Here is a 19,102-nt window from a genome sequence, read left to right as displayed (position 1 = left end):
AGCAGGATAGAAATGATTGTGTATTAATTTTTTTCTTATATACCCTTGTTAAGAGATTTAATGTTATGAAGTCTTTGTTTTTCTGTCATTTATTCACTTGGAAATTTTGTTTACATTGTAATTTGGCAAACTTTTCAGGAATCCTTACATTGTGAAAATTTTTGATTTATTATATTGGCTAGGCACTTTGAATTTTGTTTTTCATGTTTCTTTAAAGAGACGTTACTTTCCCTCAGAAAGTCTTAAAGTAAGCATGAGGTAATTGTTTTTGTAAAATCGAGATTGTTCATTCTTACAATCTTCATATTTAACTTGCTAAATTACCAGTACTACAGCCAGTGATGTTTATGTGGCTATTAGAAAACTTAATATGACACTTAGTTGGCATTGTATTTCCATTTTCATATTTGCCTCAAATGCTACTTTTTATAGGTCTGCCAGGTTGTCTCAGGACATTTCAGCATCCTAAAAAAATAAAATAGCCATCATTATTGCTTTATGTATTCTCACTGTTGTGACGTTTTTGCTTTTGCAGTCTCTTGCAGCAGATCAGTTGCTGAAGCTTATGAGTACTGTGGATCCCAAGTAAGGATTTTTTCTTTGTTTCCATTGATGATGTGGATATAGTGTGTGTCTGGAGAGCAGTTACTTTTTGATAGCTATAAAGATAATTATGTCAAGGCGCACAGTATGTAATTCATTTCTCTAGGAATGAGGAGAAAAATCCTTGTTTCTGAGATGGTAAGTCCATCTATAAAGGGTTTTATTTATTGTAATTTGAGTCTTTCAAAGTAATTATAAATATACTGAAATAATGAGAAAATAGCTAAGCATTGTCTTTAGTTGATTCATTGAAAATATTATTATATATATTGAATACCTACTGTAAGCTTATACCTTTATAGCATTTATACTCTAGTCAGGAAGGGAGACATTATTTAATATAGTGAAGCATGTGGATCCAACTAGAGGAAATACAGAGGTGCTGTGGAAACATTACAAGGACAAGAACTTAGTTTGAAGATCAGAGAAGCTAATTTCTAGGACATGAATAGGAGTTAGGAGTGAAGGAAACAGCCTAGAGCCAAGGAGTGACATATGTCATAATAATGGCCAGCATCTTTAGGTGCTTTGAAAAGTTCTCTACATGCTGTAACTTATATTTCCTACTTAGTGGACATATAAGAAAGTCATAATTATTTTAATTGATAATTTCTTGGTATTTTAAATTTCAACTGAATGCTTTTTCTCCTTGGTGAAAGTCACTAGCAGTAAGTGGGAGAGTATAGGAAGAAGGAGGACAGAATTATTTTACTGTAGTAGTTAGTGGAATTTTTTCTTAAAAGTTAATAGATAAAAATCCAATTATGTGCCTGTCACCCAGTTTATAAAATAAAATATCATTAATAAAGTTGAAATTCCTTGTACCCATTTTTATTTACACTTCCCACTTTCTCCACAAATAACTGTTGACTTAAATTTGGTGTCTAATTTTTTTCTCACATGTACAATATAAACCCTGAAAGATGCATCTTTAGCCTCTTCAATCAGGAATTTCATGTGCTTTGGCCACTGCCTATTTTGGATATCTTGAGTCTTTAAAATACAGGAGCCATTAAATATTCAAAAGTACCCTTACTACTATAAGTACCTACTATATGGTGTTTTTCACACAAAAAAATTAGATCCTCCCCCTCTTTTTGCAAGGAATATCCTACTAAAATGTTATATGAAGCACTTATGTATTTATTTGAAATGCTGTTGTGCATTTTAAAATATTCCTGGTCTCAATTCTTGGTTCTGTTTTAGGTTGAATCATGTAGCTGCTGGTCTTGTTTCACCAAGTCTGAAATCAGATACCTCCAGTAAAGAAATAGAGGAAGCTATGAAGAGAGTACGAGAAGCACAGTCCCTAATTTCTGCTGCCATAGAACCAGGTAAAATATGTTCATGAACTCATGTAGAATCTTAAACTATGATTGTGGACAAAAATGATTATTGCACCCAGGCCAGGTGGCTCTCAGTTGGTTGGGGTGTTGTCCTGTGCACCAAAAAGATGGTGGGCTCAATTCCCAGTCAGAGCACCCAGCCCCCAATCATGGCCTGTACAGAAGGCAGCCAGTTGAATATTGGATAAATTAATATAAGTGCTTTATGTGTATTATGTCATTTAATTAATAAAAAACTAATTACCTGAAAGTCACACGTCAAACACTAGGAGCTTTTAGATACACCGCTGGGTCTCTGGCTCCAAAGCTAGAACACCCTGCTACAACTGTTTTCATTAAAAACTTTTAACTGGAATGACTTAAAGTGGTTTTTCTTATGATTATTTTCTCTAGGACTCTCTATTAATTATTAATAACATTAACAATAACTCGGATTCTATTAATGAAATAGTGTGAAAGTAAAAGAGGAATTAATTCTCACTTTGATGATTGTCCATAAATGCAGTGTTTTTATTTCTCTTATTACATCCTAAGTTAATTTCTAGATTTATCTCATACACTTACACAGTTGAAAATTGGTGAGGAAGAAGAGAGATGAAGAGCACAAGCTTCCCGAAATCCAATTCTTTCACAGAAGTGTAGTGAGAACAGTGAATGAATGACTTTCAGAATGCCAGGCCCAAATATTGAACCTGTTTACCAACCACTTTGATATAAATACACATAAATGTATTTATTTAGCAAAGGAGCATAGAGCTAAGTGATGAAGAAAGAAGGGACATTTTGGTAAACCAAGAATTTAAAATGTGTATTTATCATTAAATATTTATTTTACAGTTAAGTATTGGGGAGCTGTTATTATACATAAACATACGAAAAATTAAAATTTTAATCTTGGCACGATGTAGTTATATTGGGAAAGTAAACCTAGCAGTGGAAAAGGGATTCCTTGTTTCTAAACCTGAAGAATAAAGGGTGAGAAAGACTATCTATACATATTTTTTTATTTGGTTTATTTTTAAAATATATTTTTTTGATTATGCTATTAACAGTTGTCTCATTTTTTTCTCCCCTTTATTCCCCTCTGCCCTGTACCCTCCCTTCCACCATCATTCCCCCACCTTAGTTCATGTCCATGGGTCGTACATATAAGTTCTTTGGCTTCTCCACTTCCCATACTATTCTTAACCTGCCCCTATCTGTTTTCTTCCTACCATTTATGCTTCTTATTTCCTGTGCCTTTTCCCCATTACCCCCTTACCCGCAGATAATCCTCCATGTGATCTCCATTTCTATGATTCTGATCATGTTCTAGTTGTTTGCTTAGTTCGTTTTTGTTTTTGTTTGTTTGTTTTTTTTAGGTTCTATTGTTGATGGCTGTTGAGTTTGTTGTCATTTTGCTATTTATATTTTTGATCTTCTTTTTCTTAGATAAGTCCCTTTAACATTTCACATAGTAAGGGCTTGGGGATGATGAACTCCTTTCTTTAACTTGACCTTATCTAAGAAGCACTTTATCTGCCCTTCCATTCTAAATGATAGCTTTGTTGGACAGAGTAATCTTAGATGTAGGTCCTTGCCTTTCATGACTTTGAATACTGCTTTCCAGCTCCTTGCTTGTAAGGTGTTTGTTTGTTTGTTTGTTTTTGCTTTTGTTTTTGTTTTTGTTTTTCCCGAGAAATCAGCTGAAAGTCTTAAGGGAACTCCTTGATAGGCAACTGTCTCCTTTTCTCTTGCTGCTTTTAAGAGTCTCTCCTTATCTTTAATCTTGGCTAATGTAATTATGATGTGCCTTGGTGTGTGCTTCCTTGGGTCCAACTTCTTTGGGATGCTGAGCTCCTTGAACTTCCTGAAAGTCTATTTCTTTTGCCAGATTAGGGAAGTTCTCCTTCATTATGTTTTCAGATAAGTTTTCAATTTCCTGCTCCTCCTTTTCTCCTTCTGGCACCCCTATGATTTGGGTGTTGGAACATTTAAAGTTGTCCTGGAAGTTCCTAAGCCTCTCCTCATTTTTTTGTGTGTGGTTGAATGTTTCTTCCTTCTGCTCCCAATTGTTGATTTGAATCCTGGTTTCCTTTTCTTCACTGTTGGTTCCCTGTACATTTTCCTTTATTTCACTTTGGGGTAGCCTTCATTTGTTCCTTCATTTTGCGACCGAGCTCAATCAGTTCTGTGAGCATCCTGGTTACGAAGGTTTGAAGCATGCATCTGATAGGTTGGCTATCTTTTTGGCACTTAGTTGTTTTTTGGGGTGGGGTTTTTTTGTTGTTTTTTTTTGTTTGTTTGTTTTTTGAGCTTTGATCTGTTCTTTCATTTGGGCCATATTTTTTGTCTTGGCACACTTGTTACATAGTAAGAGGAGGAGCCTTAGGTATTTGCCAGGGCAGGGCAACCCATGTAGTAGCTGCATTGAGGTGCTGTATGTGGGGAAGGGATCCAAGAGGAAACAGTGCCGCTTGCTCAGCTCTTAGCCAGCTTTCAGTCATTTCCTTCAATACCCACAAGCAAATTGGACCCTTCTGGTGCTGATTCCTAGGTGGGTGGGTTTGTGTACATTCTAGGACTCTGTGGGTCTCTCCAACAAACTCTCCTGTGAGGCTGGGAGTTTTCTCCCGCTGCTGCCTCAACCCCCACAGGTGTTTTCAGTCATTGACGTTAAGGCTTTATTTCTCCGTACTGGAACCCTGGGTTGCGCAGTCTGTCTCTCCTCTTGTTCTTCCTGGTTTATCTGCACCCAAATGTGAGACTGGCCACTCTACCATTTGCTGCCTCACCTGCCTCAGTCCTCCAGCTCCCACCTTGCCCCACATATCCTCTCCATTCCTGCTACCTGTCCCCACTCCTCCTACCCATCTGGATGAGTGTTTCTTTAACTCCTTGGTTGTCAAACTTCCATACAGTTCAATTTTCTGACAGTTCTGGTTATTTTTTTGTTGTTGTTTTTAAATTTGTTGTCCTTTTGGTTGTGCAAGGAGGCCAAGTGTAGCCTCCCAAGATGGAGCCATAGGGTCGGCAAGATAACATTTTTCATAGATTATTTTATGGACAACACTTGATAGCCTCCCAAGTCTAAAAATGAAATCAGCTGAAAATCATAAGTCTAATTTGGATCTTACAAAACCCTGGATAAGTTGTATAATTTCAGTAAGTCTCAACATTTTGATTGTAAAATGATCACTTGTAACATTTATTGATTATGTGTAACACTGAAAATTAAGATAAAGAAATTCTTAGATAAATTCCCCAGTGGGATTAATCTATTTGGTGATTTTAAAATCTGGGATTTTTTTTCTTTTAAATCCAGATAAGAAAGAAGAAAAACGAAGACACTCAAGATCGAGATCACGCTCTAGAAGAAGGAGGACTCCTTCATCTTCTAGGCACAGGTTAGATTGGTTGCTTTTGGTATTCAGTTGTGCCTTAGACAAAGGTCATTTCTACCTGTCACATCCTTCTTAATTTGCTGCTTCAGTTTGTCTAGCAGCTCCTGGTTAAAGTGTTTGTTAGTAACAAGTGCTGTTAGCAAAGTGTTGGAATAAGTGTTCTCACATATATAAAATGGAAAAAAGGTATGGGCTATAATAGATGATTGATACTTTAAACTCCAAAATATTCAGGCATAGGAGGAAGGCGCTGGAACTTAAGCACTAACCTGACTTAGTGCTGTGAGAAGAACTGCACTTGAAACTTTTGAATTCTAGTTTTGGCTTTTCTCTGGGTTCTCCTAAGATTTAAGTTGGAAGGTCATCATGTAGCCTGCACATTATCCCTCTAACACATGAATATTTATTTGCAAATCATATAAGTTACTGTTACCTTGAGATTTTTTTTTGTATTGTTAGATATACTGATAGTATAATGTTATCCTGCCTAGAGTAAGACTAAATAAGTTTATTCTCTTTTCCACATGATATCCTGTATAAATTTGTAAGGTTCTTTAGACTGGTGGCTCTTGGTCTTGCTGGTACTAAGACCTTTATACTTAATAGAAAGTTTGAGAAACCCAAATAGTGTTTACATTGGTTATAGCTGTTTATGTAGGCCATATTAAAATTTAAAACTATCATTTAAAAATAATGACAGTAAAATTATTCATATTCACACAGCTTTGAAACTAAACTTTTAAAGAAAATTAGAAGAGTGGCTTTGTTTTACTTTTTTGCAAACTTCTTTGATGTTTACCATGTAGACACAGGATTTTATACTTAACTTACTACAATATACTTTAGTTATTATATAAAGAAAGTCTGGCTTCACATGAACATAGTTAGAAAAGACAAGTAATTTTATAGTCTTTTTAGGTAAATTGCAACCTGTGTTCTTTGGTTAACAACAAAACTTGACAAATGATAGTTTCTTAGAAGATAGTTGCATTGAGGAATTTGAAACCATAAAGGAACCTCTCATACAGTGTTACATGAAGATCCATTGATCTTCCTTAACACTTTGAATAGATCTTTTTTCCAAACATACTTTTGCAAAATTGTTTGTTGGTGGTTTGCAAGATAATCAACTCATTGCTTTATGCAAGTTTTCAAATGTTAACACATTTTTGCTATAACAAAAAAAAAATGACATTTAGTGTTACCACCACCAATCTCATCAGAGAATGTGGTCCATTCACAATAGTGGATTCAAGTTTTCCAAAATTTTCTCTTTGAAAACTCAGATTTTTATCATTGGCAACAAATTGAATTTTTCCCTTGAAATGATAGTATTTGTTCCTTTTTCAAGAAAATAGCTGCCAAATACCCAAGTCTGAACAACCATAGTTTACCAGTTCTTTCAAGTAAAGGTGATGTTTCATGGACAAGACAGTTTAAGCTCAAATTTTGGTCCAAAAGTGCCTCCTTTGATATATTGAAGTTTAGTAAGTATCAGAAGTGATCTATCCGTACTTCCCATTTTTAATTGTATAGGATATTGCTCAAGGGACTAGATTAAATATTAACTACTCAACAGTAAATAAAACTGCTTTAGTAAGACTCGTAACTAATACTTGTTAATGCTTTATCAAAGACTTCCCTTGTGAAAATACTTTTGTTTTATCCTTTACCTCAAGTGCTTACTTACTACAAGTGGCAGTGAAGAATGCAGTGTCTAGTAAGGCAGTTCAGTTGCTACTAACTTAGTTTGTGATAAGGAGTTGCCAATACTTTTACACCACCATTGCTATTGTACCATTAACACAAATGTCAACACAGTAAAAAAAGGCAAATATATCTCTTGTTTTGAAAATAATTTTGACTTCATGGACCCCATGACATTATCAGGTCAGTTCTTGGCCAGTGTCTTCGTCTAGTCAGCTGCTATAATAGAAATTCTATAGACTGGGTGGCTTATAAACAACAGAGATTATCATAGTCCTGGAGGCTGAGAAGTCCAAGATCAAGGTACTGGCAAATTTGGTGTCTGTTGAGGACCTACTTATTTATAGTGGGCCATCTTTTTGCTGTGTCCTCAAATGGTAATGAGCAAGGGATCTCTAAGATCTCTTTCAAAAGAATATTATTTCTACTCAGGAAGGCTGCACCCTCTTTACCTAGTCACCTCCCAAAGATCCCACCTTAAAATATCACTTTGGGGATTAGGCGTTGCATACAAATTTTAGGGAGGACAATTTCATTCCATAGCAAAATATTAACAGTGTTTGGCCTATCTGGCATATCTATTTTGTGTTATCTACCTTCCTTCAGCTTATCTTATTCTTAAAGATTTCTTTCATAAACCTAAGACAGGATCATGTTACAACTCTTAAACTTTGACAAGTTCCCTATTGGTCTCATAAGGTGTTAAATAAAACCTTGGAATGGCATTCAGGGTTTTTTACTTATTCAGTCTAGCTTTTCTTTTTTACTTACACCTGTCACTCACCACCCAAAAATAGTTAACCATAGTACTGCTTGCCTGAACATAACCTCTTCTTTATGCTTCCAAGTTTTTGCTCATGATGTTCCTTTCTGCCTAAATCTTTTTCATATCTTTACCTAATACTTTCTCATATCCACCTGAGGAACTCCTTTTTCTTTGTTCAAAATACTAACTTTTGTGAATTGTTGATACTACTAAGAATTCTAATCTTCTTAGTTTTTGGTTTTTTGCTAGTGTTTTTTTCTTGTTTTTGTTTTGTTTTTTAAATCCTCACTTGAGGATATATATTGGTTTTGGAGAGAGAGTGAGACAGACATCGATCAGTTGCTTCTTGTATCCACCCCAACTAGGGATCAAACCCGCAACCTTTTGGCATATGTATAATAAATATTTGGTAATTGATTCTTCACTATTGTGGATTAAATCTATCAAATAAGGACATTCCAAAATGCTACGTAATGTGGAAGGTGTACTTTTTTTTTTGTTTTGTTTTGTTTTCTCTAGCAGTATTTTTTTAAGTTCAGTGTTGTAGTTTCATTGGGCATAGGATTAGTTTCACACATTGAACAAAAGGTATTACATAAATCTAGGGTAGCAAAAATGTTTATTGTATGGACTAAAGAGTGGCAGCAACTGGAAGGAAATGATCCTCATTTCTTGATGGTTAGCCCATATATCTGATGCTATATGAAATAGTCACAAACAGAACTAGTCTTTTTACATTTATCTATACATACTGGCTTTCTTTTATTAGGCGATCAAGAAGCAGATCAAGAAGGAGATCACATTCTAAGTCGAGAAGTAGGCGACGATCCAAAAGTCCAAGACGGAGAAGATCTCATTCCAGAGAGAGAGGTAGAAGGTCAAGGAGCACATCAAAAACCAGGTACACAGACAGTTAATACTGGGTGAGAAGACATTTTAGAGTTCCCAAGACCCCAAAGACTGTGCTTCTTAATGACAAGAGGTGGTAATGGGATATAGGACTAGACTGGGGAAGAAACTTTATGAAGTTTGATGAGGCTAACGGGATGCATTTTGCATCCCTGTTTGAATTATTACATTCAATTTATATTATTATAGTAAGTCACATTTGTATTCTTGTTTCCTTTGTAAACTTGAGGTTTCTACTTACAGCTGAAAACCTAGGTAAGATTTCTTTGTAGTAGGACAGCTAAGAATTCCTACTACCTTCCTTCATTTCCTCTTTCCACTCAACCACCCCTAAGGATTGGTTTAGTGCTACCAGCCATTCCTCATGGGATGCCAAAGAGTTTATTGCAGTCAACCATGCTTTAATTCATCTTTATACATGTCATAAGCACGTAAAAATATTTATTAAGATTTGTTATATGCCAGAGACTGAATCATAGTCTTTTTATCCCATGATTTGGGACCAGTAGAGAGTTAAAGTGAGGATTTATTAAAAACAAATATCTCTACCCTAACATTTTATTTCAACTTTTAACATGCATTCAAAAATCAATCTTTTTCATTTAAGGCAAAAAACCTTTTAAATTAGTATGCCTAGCCTTGAGTAACAAATACCAAACTAGTCTTTTCCTTTGAACCGCTTTATGGTGACAAGGGAACTCTGTCACTGGAAAAGTGCCTAGTTGCTTTTTTCCTCTGTGTAGTTGTCACACATAGTTTCACAACAGTCTTGTATCTCCCTAAAATTTTTGCCTTATTTTTCTAGAAGCAGGTCTTTATACTGTTTCACCATTTATGTATTTAATAATGTAATAAAGGACAGCAGGGCCAACAAAATTTATTCTTGGTAAACATTCAGCTAGAACCATAAATTCTGGGATAGCTTTGCTGCATGTTCCTTGCATAACGGGGTTTTTAGTCAGGTTGTACTGAGTGGGTCGTCTTTTAAGTCAATCAAACAAGCTTCTATCATATAAAGAGGAATTATTAGTCATTACTTTCCTCAAATAGCTTTATACTAGTAAAAAGATGAATATACATAAGAAGTGATTGTTAGTGATGTTGAAAGAGGCTCAATTGAGAAGTGACTCATGAGTATTAATTTGAGATAGATTTGATGGGACCCAGTGAGTGGGCATGGTTTCAGGTAGAGAATATTGTTAGACTTAGCATGAATTATTGAAATAGCAAGTGTTTTGGCGTAGGAAGACCAGTAAATGAGGTTAAAAAAAATTAAGGTGACAAATAAACAGAAAGATTTATTGTTTAAACCTAGGAATTTGCGCCTGATCTAGAGGACATAGAGCCATGGTAGTTTAGGAAACAAATCAGTTGAAAGAAAGGACTATTGAAGAGCTTAGAGATAATTATTAAAACTGTGAGGGTTTATGCCACACAACCAAGAAACTCTTCAATACCCTTTATCATATTCTCGTCAGTCTACTTTGTTCTGTTGGAGAAGTTTTATGTAGAAAATAGGATTTTTCAGAAAAGATTTTTACTTCAAATAATACCCCTTGAATTATATATCTATATAGTATTTATTAGAATAACACTCATACTTTAAAAATGGAATTAGGTCTCACTGTATTTTTGTTTTTATTTGTAACTGTATACATTTATATTAGCTGAAATTTCTAATGCAGTCATAAATTTTGTTCATTGATTAGAGACAAAAAGAAAGAAGACAAAGAAAAGAAACGTTCCAAAACACCACCAAAAAGTTACAGCACAGCCAGACGGTCCAGAAGTGCAAGCAGGTAAGACATTATGAATTCTTGGGGTTTGGGTTTTTTTTTTTTTTTTTTTTTTAATCTTTGTTTGCAAGGATATCAATATACTGTGAACATTAAATGTTTTGCAGTATCTCTAGGAATGGGCAAAAGTTGGTTTACAGCTGCGAGTGAGCAAAACACAGTTTATTCGTTACATTACTTTCTATATGAACAACTATAAACTTACTTTTGCCCATCCCTGTACATACTTTATTATTAACAGTTTTTAGAGGCAGTTTGTAAAGAATAACTTAAAGTTCATCTTCTTACTTAATATTTATGATGTAGAGTATATTTGAAATAACATGGAATTCAACAGAGGTCAGTTTTTATGTTTGCTATATGCATTTCACATCCTGATTTGAATTGTTATGTTAAATTTATTAAGTCATATTTAAAATGTCAACATGTTAATACTCAAGAACTTTTCCCCCCATATGTAGTGGTTCGTTGATAAAACAATGGGAAACAGTTATAATTTGTACCATTCTTAGAGTTGTATTTCTGTCTTTAACCTGCCATAGTGTGCAAATTTAGTGTTGCACACTTTACTCCACAGGAATATTTTTCACGCTTAACATTGGAATTTATATGAAATTAGTGAAAGCCGGCCATACTTAATTTCATTGTCTTCCAACCTAGTTTACACATTTTGCTGCAGTGTTTGTTTTCTTACCTTGTTTATTAAATGTTAAGAGATTCACTCTATGTACAAAAATTAATTCAAAATGTTGAATAACCTAAATGTAAAACCTGAAACTGAAACTCAGAAGAAAACACTGAAGTAAATCTTCATGACCTTGATTTGGCAGTGATTTTTCTAGCTATGGTATTGCAGGTATAAGCAACAAAAGGTAAAAATTTTGGAGGTCATCAAAATTAAAAACTTTTGTGTTCAAAGAATACTATCAAGAAAATAAAGTCAACCCAGATTGCTAGAAAATAACAAATTATATATCCGAAAAGGGACTCATATCTTGAGTATGTAAAGTATTATTATTTATAACTTAATCATAGACAAATTTAAAAAATTGTCCAGTAAACATGAAAAGATGTACATTAGTCATCAGGAAATGCAGGTCAAAACCACTTCTTGCCCTGAGTGGTGTGGCTCAGTGGATTGAGTGCTGACCTATGAACCAGAAATTCACCGATTCTGTTAGGAGTATTCAAGAGGCAGCCACACATTGATGTTTCTCTCCCTGTCTTTCTCCCTCCCTTCCCCCTCTCTAAAAATAAATTAAATCTTTAAAAAAATAAACTTCATGCCCACTGGGGTGGTTATAATAAAAAAAGCAGATGATAACTTGTGTTGATGAGGATGTGGAGAACCTGAGACTGTATGTTGCTGATGTGAATGTAAAATGGTACAACTACTTTGGAAAACAGTTTGACACTTCCTAAAAAGTTAAATACAGAGTTTTTTGACATAGCAGTTTCACTTCTAGGGATATACCCAAGAGAAAAGAAAACATTTCACACAAAACCCCTATGCATTAAATTTTCATAGCAGCATTATTCCTAATAACCAAAAAGTCAACCCAAATGTTCGTTACCATGGGTAAACAAAATGTTATATCTATACAATGAAGTATCAAGCAGTAAAAAAGAAGAAAGTGTTAATGGATGTTAAAATACGGATGAACTTTGAAAACTGGTCAGATGACAGAAGTCAGTCACAAAGAACCATAAATTACATTTATGTAATTTCATTTATACGAAATGAAATTTATAAATGATTCCATTTATACGAAATGTCCAGAATACGTAAGTTTATAAAGACAGAAAGTAGATTAATGGTTGGGGTGTGATAGCTAAAGTGTATGGGCTTCCTTTTCATGGTGAGGAATATTTTCCTAAAAGGTAAATACAGCTGTCCCCCAGGTAGGTGGGGGCAGGGCGTTGGTTCTAGGACCCCCTGTGAATACCAAAATTGAAGGAAGCTCAAGACCCTTATATTAAATGGTATAGAATAATGCATATGGTTAGCTCTCTGCATCTGTGAGTGTGAAACCTGCAGATATTGAGGACTAACTGTTTAAAAAAAGAAAATGAAACCTGATACGAAGTGCTCAAGAAATTTCCAAGCTAAGTCTGGAGGGTAGGTGGCAAAGGGGCATGAAAGATTGGATGTGCTTGCTGTGTAACGTGTGTTTCTTAGCTTAAAAACGGAATGTTTTCTTTTTTCCTATTGCATCATTTAATGTACTTATTCATAAACACCCTGCCCTGCATAATTATTAGATCACCTAAAATTGTGGCATATTCTGTGAGATTTTATTCAATACCTTACTATGTGTTTGCAGTTGTGCTTTTCTATCAAGGGACATGTAAAATATAAAACACCTCTTCCATCTAGGAAATTCAGGGTGTTCATTATACAAAACAGTTATAAAAAGTATGAGGTGTACAGCCCTGACAAACTTAATAAATACTTGATAAATGAAGTTGTGTGTGATGTTTCCAGGACCTGGGTGGGGATTGGGTGGGGGGGCGGGCCAGGGAATCACACAGTGCTGTGACAGTTTAAAGGGAGGGGGCTCCTATAGAAACTAGACAGATGAAAGTATGGGGTTTTATTTTTATTTTGTACCTAAATTATATAATGATCATCTTGCAAGTCCTAATAACATTTGAAAATAGCAATAGAAGCAGATTTCTTTTTTTTAATGACATACTTTAAAGAGAGGGAGATAGCTATTTATCCTAAACACTGATTGCTCGAAACAGGGTTGGGGAACATGGTTTGCTGGAGTGTAGGTAATCAGTTTGATCTCTGTCCATTACCATTAACTCTGGTTGTCTGAGTTTTTACCTACTGATTTAGAAGGGGTATTTGTGTGTGAGTGTTTGCTTGCTTGTTTGCTTGCTTGCTTGGATTTTATTAGCACCTGCCTTACATATATATTACAAGTTATGATCCTATATCTCTCCTGGACACTGATGAATGAATCAAAAACTGATTTCTTAAATCATTTACACAGGTTTTCTCTCTTAAAATAGAACTTTGGTTAATCAGTCATTCTTCTAATTTAACATTTCTTGTGCCATGATGATGTAATGTTTTTAATTATATTTTATTCATTATGCTATTACAGTTGTCCCAGTTTTTCCCCTTTGGCCCCCTGCCACCCAGCATCCCCACTCCCTAGGTATTCCCCATACCATTCATTGTTCATGTCCAAGGGTCATGTGTACAAGTTCTTTGGCTTCTCCCATTTCCTCTACTCTACTCTATATCCCTGTGGCTATTCTATAACTACGTATTTGTACTTCTTAATTCCCTCACCTCTTCATTCTTACATACCCCTTCCATCTGGCAACCATCAAAGAGCACTCTCTGTATCCATGATTCTGTCTCTGTTCCTGCTTAGTTTGGGGTTTGTTTTGTTTTTGTTTTTGTTTTTGTTTTTAGATTCAATTATTGATAATAGATACCCTTTTATTGTTCATAGTTTGGATCTTTTTCTTAAGTAAATTCCTTTAACAATTCATGTAATAATGGTTTGGTGGTGATGACCTCCTTTAGTTTCTTCTTGTCTGGGAAGTTCTTTATCTAGCCTTTGATTCTAAATGATATCATTTTGCTTGGTAGAGCAGTCTTGGCTATAGGTCCCTCCTTTTCATGACTTTGAATATTTCTTGCCCCAATCCCTTCTAGCCTGCAAAGTTTCTTTTAAGAAATCATCTGACAGTCTTATGGGAGCTCCTCTGTAGGTAATTAACTGCTTTTCTCTTGCTGCATTTAAATTTTTATCTTTAACCTTTAACATTTTAATGATGATGTGTCTTGGAGTGGACCTCTTTGCCTCCATCTTGTTTGGGACTCTCTGTGCTTCCTGGACTTGCATGTCTATTTCCTTCACCAAATTAGAGAAGTTTCCTTTCATTATTTTTTCAAATAGATTTCCCATTTCTTACTCTTTTTCTTCTTCTGGCACCCCTATGATACGAATTTTGGAATGCTTGTAGTTATCCCAGAGGCTGCTTACACTATCCTTGGGGGCTTTTTGTTCGTTTTTTTGTTTTGTTTTGTTGTTGTTTTGTTTTTTTGGGGGGGGGTGTTGTTGTGTTCTGCTTCTTTTTTCTTCTTGTTCTAATTGGTTGTTTTTGGTTCCTTATGTTCCAAATCATTGAAATGATTTTTAGCTTCATCCACTCTACTGTTGTTTTCCTGTACATTGTTCTTTATTTAAATTACTGTATCCTTTATTTCTGACTAGATCTTTTTTATATTGTCCTTGCTAAGTTCCTTAAGCATCTTTATAAAGTGTTTTGGTGGGGTTTTTTTGTGGGGTGTTTTTTGTTTTTTTGTTGTTTTTTTTCTACTTTTTTTTTTTACTTTTTTTTTTTATCTCATCTTTCATTTGGGCCATGTTTCTTTGTCTCCTCATTTCAGCAGCCTCCCTGTGTTTATTTTGATGTATTAGGTAGAGCTGCTTTGACTTCCTGTCTTGGTAGTGTGTCCTAATGTAGTAGGTGTTATATGAGGTCCAGTGGCATAGCCTCCAGTCACCCAAGCTGGGTACTTGAAGTGAGACCTTCATGATGGCTGAATGCACCCTCCTCTTGTAGTTGAGCCTTGGTTGCTGTTGGCAGGTCAAGAAGAGGGATTTACCAGGCCAGTCAGTTGAAAAGACTGGCTGTGACTACTTACCACCAACATCTGCTGTCTTTAGAGGTTTCCTGGGCGGCACAGGCCAAGGTGAGCCCCAAGCTGTGTTCTGCCTGGGGCCAGCCTGCCTGAGCTATAAAGCATATTGAGATGGCTGCTACTTATTACTGGGCTTGGAGATTCACAGGCAAAGCCAAGTTGTGAATCTAGGCTGGCTGTTGCTTGTATGAAAAGATTTAGGCAGTTGTCAAGCATGAACCAGGACAAGCCATTCGTATGGAAAAGTCAGGGCTAACAGTTTGGGTGGACCCCCTGTAAGTTGGGTGGGAGGGAGTTTCCTGGAATCTCCAGTGAGGGACAGTGTTAGCTAGGTTGATGGAGTCTCAGATATGGTACCTGCCTACTGGTTCAGTGGGGATAGGGCTCAGAAAAGGGACCATGGCCTGTGCCCACCTTTCTGTTTGGGAGAAAACTGTCCCTCAAGCTCTTGCCTTGATGCCAGACACTTCAGTTCCTCCCTGTGTGCCACTGGTGCCTTTCAAGTTACTACGCTGGTGCTGGGGCTTAGAGGAAATTAGTAAGGAGTGGGCCTCTGCATCCATCTTGTTTGGGACTTTCTGTGCTTCCTGGACAGAGTAAGGCTGTATATGGGTTCTTTAAGAGGAACTGCCTGGGACTTCAGAAGTTCCTTCCACTGACTCAATCCCCTCTGGTTTTTGCAGCCAGAAGTTGTGGGGACTTACCTTCCTGGCACTGGAACTCTGGGCTGTGGAGCCTGGTATAAGCTGGGACTACTCACTCCCGAGACATCCCTCCAAATTTTTATCCACCACATGTGGGTGTGGAACCAGCCTGTTCCACACCCCCACCCCTCCTACCAGTCTGGGTGGATGTGGTTTCTTTTGTTTCATAATTGTCAGGCTTCCATTCACCTTGGTATCTGATGGCTTTGAGTGATGGTTCTGTATTTTAGTTGTAATTTTGATGTTGTGATGATATAATGTCTTTAAGAAGGACTGCTGGAAATTAGGGGTCTTGAGGGCATTAAAGGAAAGGCACATAGTGTGATAAAGAACTATGGTTTTTTATTATTAACTTGATTCTTTGGCTTAAAACGGTATTTGAAAACAGACATTTCATTATCAGAACCCTGTTGTCAGAGATTCTAATGGAGCTCTATCATAGACCCATCTGCTGTGATGTGTCTGCATTTTAAAGTCTAGTTTGTATGTTTGTGGTTGTAGAGAGAGACGACGACGAAGAAGCCGCAGTGGCACAAGGTCTCCTAAAAAGCCTAGGTCGCCAAAAAGAAAATTGTCTCGCTCACCCTCCCCTAGGAGGTAAGAATGTTAATGGTTTAGATCTATTCTTTCTATTTTTCAGGTATTTTCTTTTGATAAAAATGCTTATGAATATGCTCTTATTTTCCTTTTATGACTTGAGACTGAGTTATAATAAATGCTGCTGAGGATTGGGCATTTTTAGACCTGTTACAAAATTAATCTTGATGTTCATAGCTTGTACCCAGTGTTTTCAAAATGTATCTTTGCCATCCTCTTATTTTTTTAATTGATTTTAAGGAAAGGAACAAGGAGAAACATTGATTTCTGTTGTTGTTCTGCTTAATTATGCATTTGTTGTTTAATTCTTGTATGTGCCCTGACCTGGCATCAAACCCTCAACCTTGACATATTGGGACAGTGCTCTAACCAGCTGAGCTACCCAGCCAGGGCTCTGCTGTCTTGTTTACACCATGTGAACTTGGTCAAGCTCAGCATCTAAACAAGTTTAAACTTAATGCTATGCTTATAGATGAAACTTCAAGTGTATCCTTTAAAGCATCTTTTTTTTCTTTGAGAACATTTTACTGTTATCCTAGGCATAAGAAAGAGAAGAAGAAAGATAAAGACAAAGAAAGAAGCAGAGATGAAAGAGAACGATCAACAAGCAAGAAGAAAAAAAGTAAAGAAAAGGAAAAGGATCGGGAAAGAAAATCCGAGAGTGATAAGGATGTAAAAGTATGTCTACAAACTAATTTATTTTGGTATTTTGGGTGGTACCAGTACTTTAAGAAGTGATTTTTCTGTGAAGACGTTTACTTTTATTATTCTCCTTGGCAAAGCAGGTTACACGGGATTACGATGAAGAGGAACAAGGGTATGACAGCGAGAAAGAGAAGAAAGAGGAGAAGAAACCAACAGAACCAGGTTCCCCTAAAACAAAAGAATGTTCTGTGGAAAAGGGAACTGGTGATGCACTAAGAGAATCCAAAGTGAATGGGGATGATCATCATGAGGAAGACATGGATATGAGTGACTGAATGTAGCCTCCTTGGGAATCCAGCTGTACACATGCATCAGTGTCATTCCTTTGTGATTTCTTAATGCTGTATTTGTTCATCTCAGATCTTAGATGTATACAGCTCTGAGCTATAAATGGTTATAAAGCTCCTGATGTTGATATTATTTACATCCAAAAGCTTTTAGAAAATGATACATGGGTAACCAATCCTTGACATGGTGAAATCTGATTGAGTAACCAAGCAGTTATATTCTGGTGCCGCTTCGTAACAGAGGTGAAAAGCTGCATGCATCTACAGCAGGCATGGATTGTTTTAGTTGTATGATCTCCTTTAAGTAAGTTCACTTATAGTATTTCTAGAATTTGATTCATTGCCGTAATAGAGCCATGTAGGGAATGCACTGATTGCATGTTAATTGTGGCAGGAATATCCTAAATGTCATTAAACTCCTCCAACATGATGGATCTACTTACGGTCTTGTTTGTTGACATGACAAATTAACATCTTTATAGTTACATCTGGAAATAAGCATTTGAATAGATAATCCTTTAAGCCTTGTGGCTGAATTTTTGTGGCTTTTGTTTAACTTTGAAAGGTTATATATGCACTAACCTTTTTTGATGGCTGCTTAGGCTTTAATTACAGAAACAAGATTTCAAAAGAAACTGTCTTTGGCAGTAAGTAAATAGCTATTTTGAAGTAGAGTTGTATACTTTTTCATAAGGTGTTTCGGAATTTTTTTTCCTGAAATAATTTATTCTACACCTACATCAGTGAAAGCTATCCAGAGTCCATCTGTAAAGGAAAATTATCTCATGTCCTGATTTTCAATTTTCCACTTTTATTCATTTGTTTTAATATGTGTTGGAAAAAGGGGGTAGTGCATTTTAAATTGACCTTCATGTGCTTTTAAAATGTACTTGATAATGTACTTTTTATTTGAGCTCAAGTTGTATAAAACCAATAAATTTGTGTTAGTGTTACTGCAGTAGTAATCCTATGCCCACAGTGATTCCATGTTAAATGCAAAGTAGTATGGCAACTGTTTTCTTAGTTACAGGAGTTTCAAGCTTCACTTTTGTGCAGTAAAAACAAGAGTAGGCTACAGTCTGTGCCACGTTGATGTACAGTTTCTGAAATTGTTTTACAAGACTTTGATAATAAAACCCTGAAACTTATGTTCATTTTCCTGTAAAACTGTATTTGTATTTATTTACAAGTTGTTGAATGTATGACATTTACCTCATTTCATTTTACAAATTCCCCTTTTAAGCTACACATTTACATATGATAAAAAGCCATCACTGTAGTGATTAGTTGCCATCAAAATTGTCAACGTTGATTTAATCTCTATCTAAAACAGTCTGTTTCTTAGCATTACAGTCCTCATATTCTGGGTGTAGGGATTGGGCTCAGTAAAGGAAAGAACTTTAGGATAAACAAATGATCCCACCTTGTCTAGTAAATTTGTATTTTCAGTGAGATAATTTGCCTTTATTAAAACAGTATAGCAACTGTCAATGGTATATATCTACTGTACAGTACTAAATAGTATATTTATTCATTTATGACATGAGTAGTGCTATAGTGGCTGGGATTAAGGGGAAAATGAAACTTGGAAGTACAGTTTTTATCCAAGTTTGGTAATTTTTTTAAC

The 19,102-nt window shown here is 35.8% G+C and overlaps 1 protein-coding gene across 8 annotated transcripts in view; it reads left to right on the top strand.

Annotated features, from left to right (window-relative positions):
• The window catches only part of SRSF11 (serine and arginine rich splicing factor 11), a 46,534-nt gene extending 27,892 nt beyond the window's left edge, over positions 1-18,642 (top strand). For 2 of the 8 annotated variants that reach the window (XM_045835291.1, XM_045835290.1), the window contains exons 6-13: positions 536-585; positions 1,810-1,937; positions 5,254-5,335; positions 8,575-8,706; positions 10,424-10,513; positions 16,367-16,483; positions 17,002-17,161; positions 17,266-18,642. In XM_045835291.1, coding sequence (XP_045691247.1) covers positions 536-585; positions 1,810-1,937; positions 5,254-5,335; positions 8,575-8,706; positions 10,424-10,513; positions 16,367-16,483; positions 17,002-17,161; positions 17,266-17,463 — 957 coding nt within the window. In that variant the 3' untranslated portion in view covers positions 17,464-18,642. The remainder of the gene's footprint in view (positions 1-535; positions 586-1,809; positions 1,938-5,253; positions 5,336-8,574; positions 8,707-10,423; positions 10,514-16,366; positions 16,484-17,001; positions 17,162-17,265) is intronic. The other 6 variants (XM_045835292.1, XM_045835295.1, XM_045835293.1 and 3 more) reach the window with 6 other exon arrangements.
• Positions 18,643-19,102: the final 460 nt, after the last annotated feature.

Source organism: Phyllostomus hastatus, unplaced genomic scaffold, assembly GCF_019186645.2.
Source record: "Phyllostomus hastatus isolate PE091 unplaced genomic scaffold, TTU_PhHast_1.1 phas_contig_209, whole genome shotgun sequence".
In the NCBI taxonomy this organism is placed as follows: domain Eukaryota; kingdom Metazoa; phylum Chordata; class Mammalia; order Chiroptera; family Phyllostomidae; genus Phyllostomus; species Phyllostomus hastatus.
The sequence above is the reverse complement of the archived record's forward strand: the minus strand, read 5'-3'. Positions and strand labels throughout refer to the sequence as shown.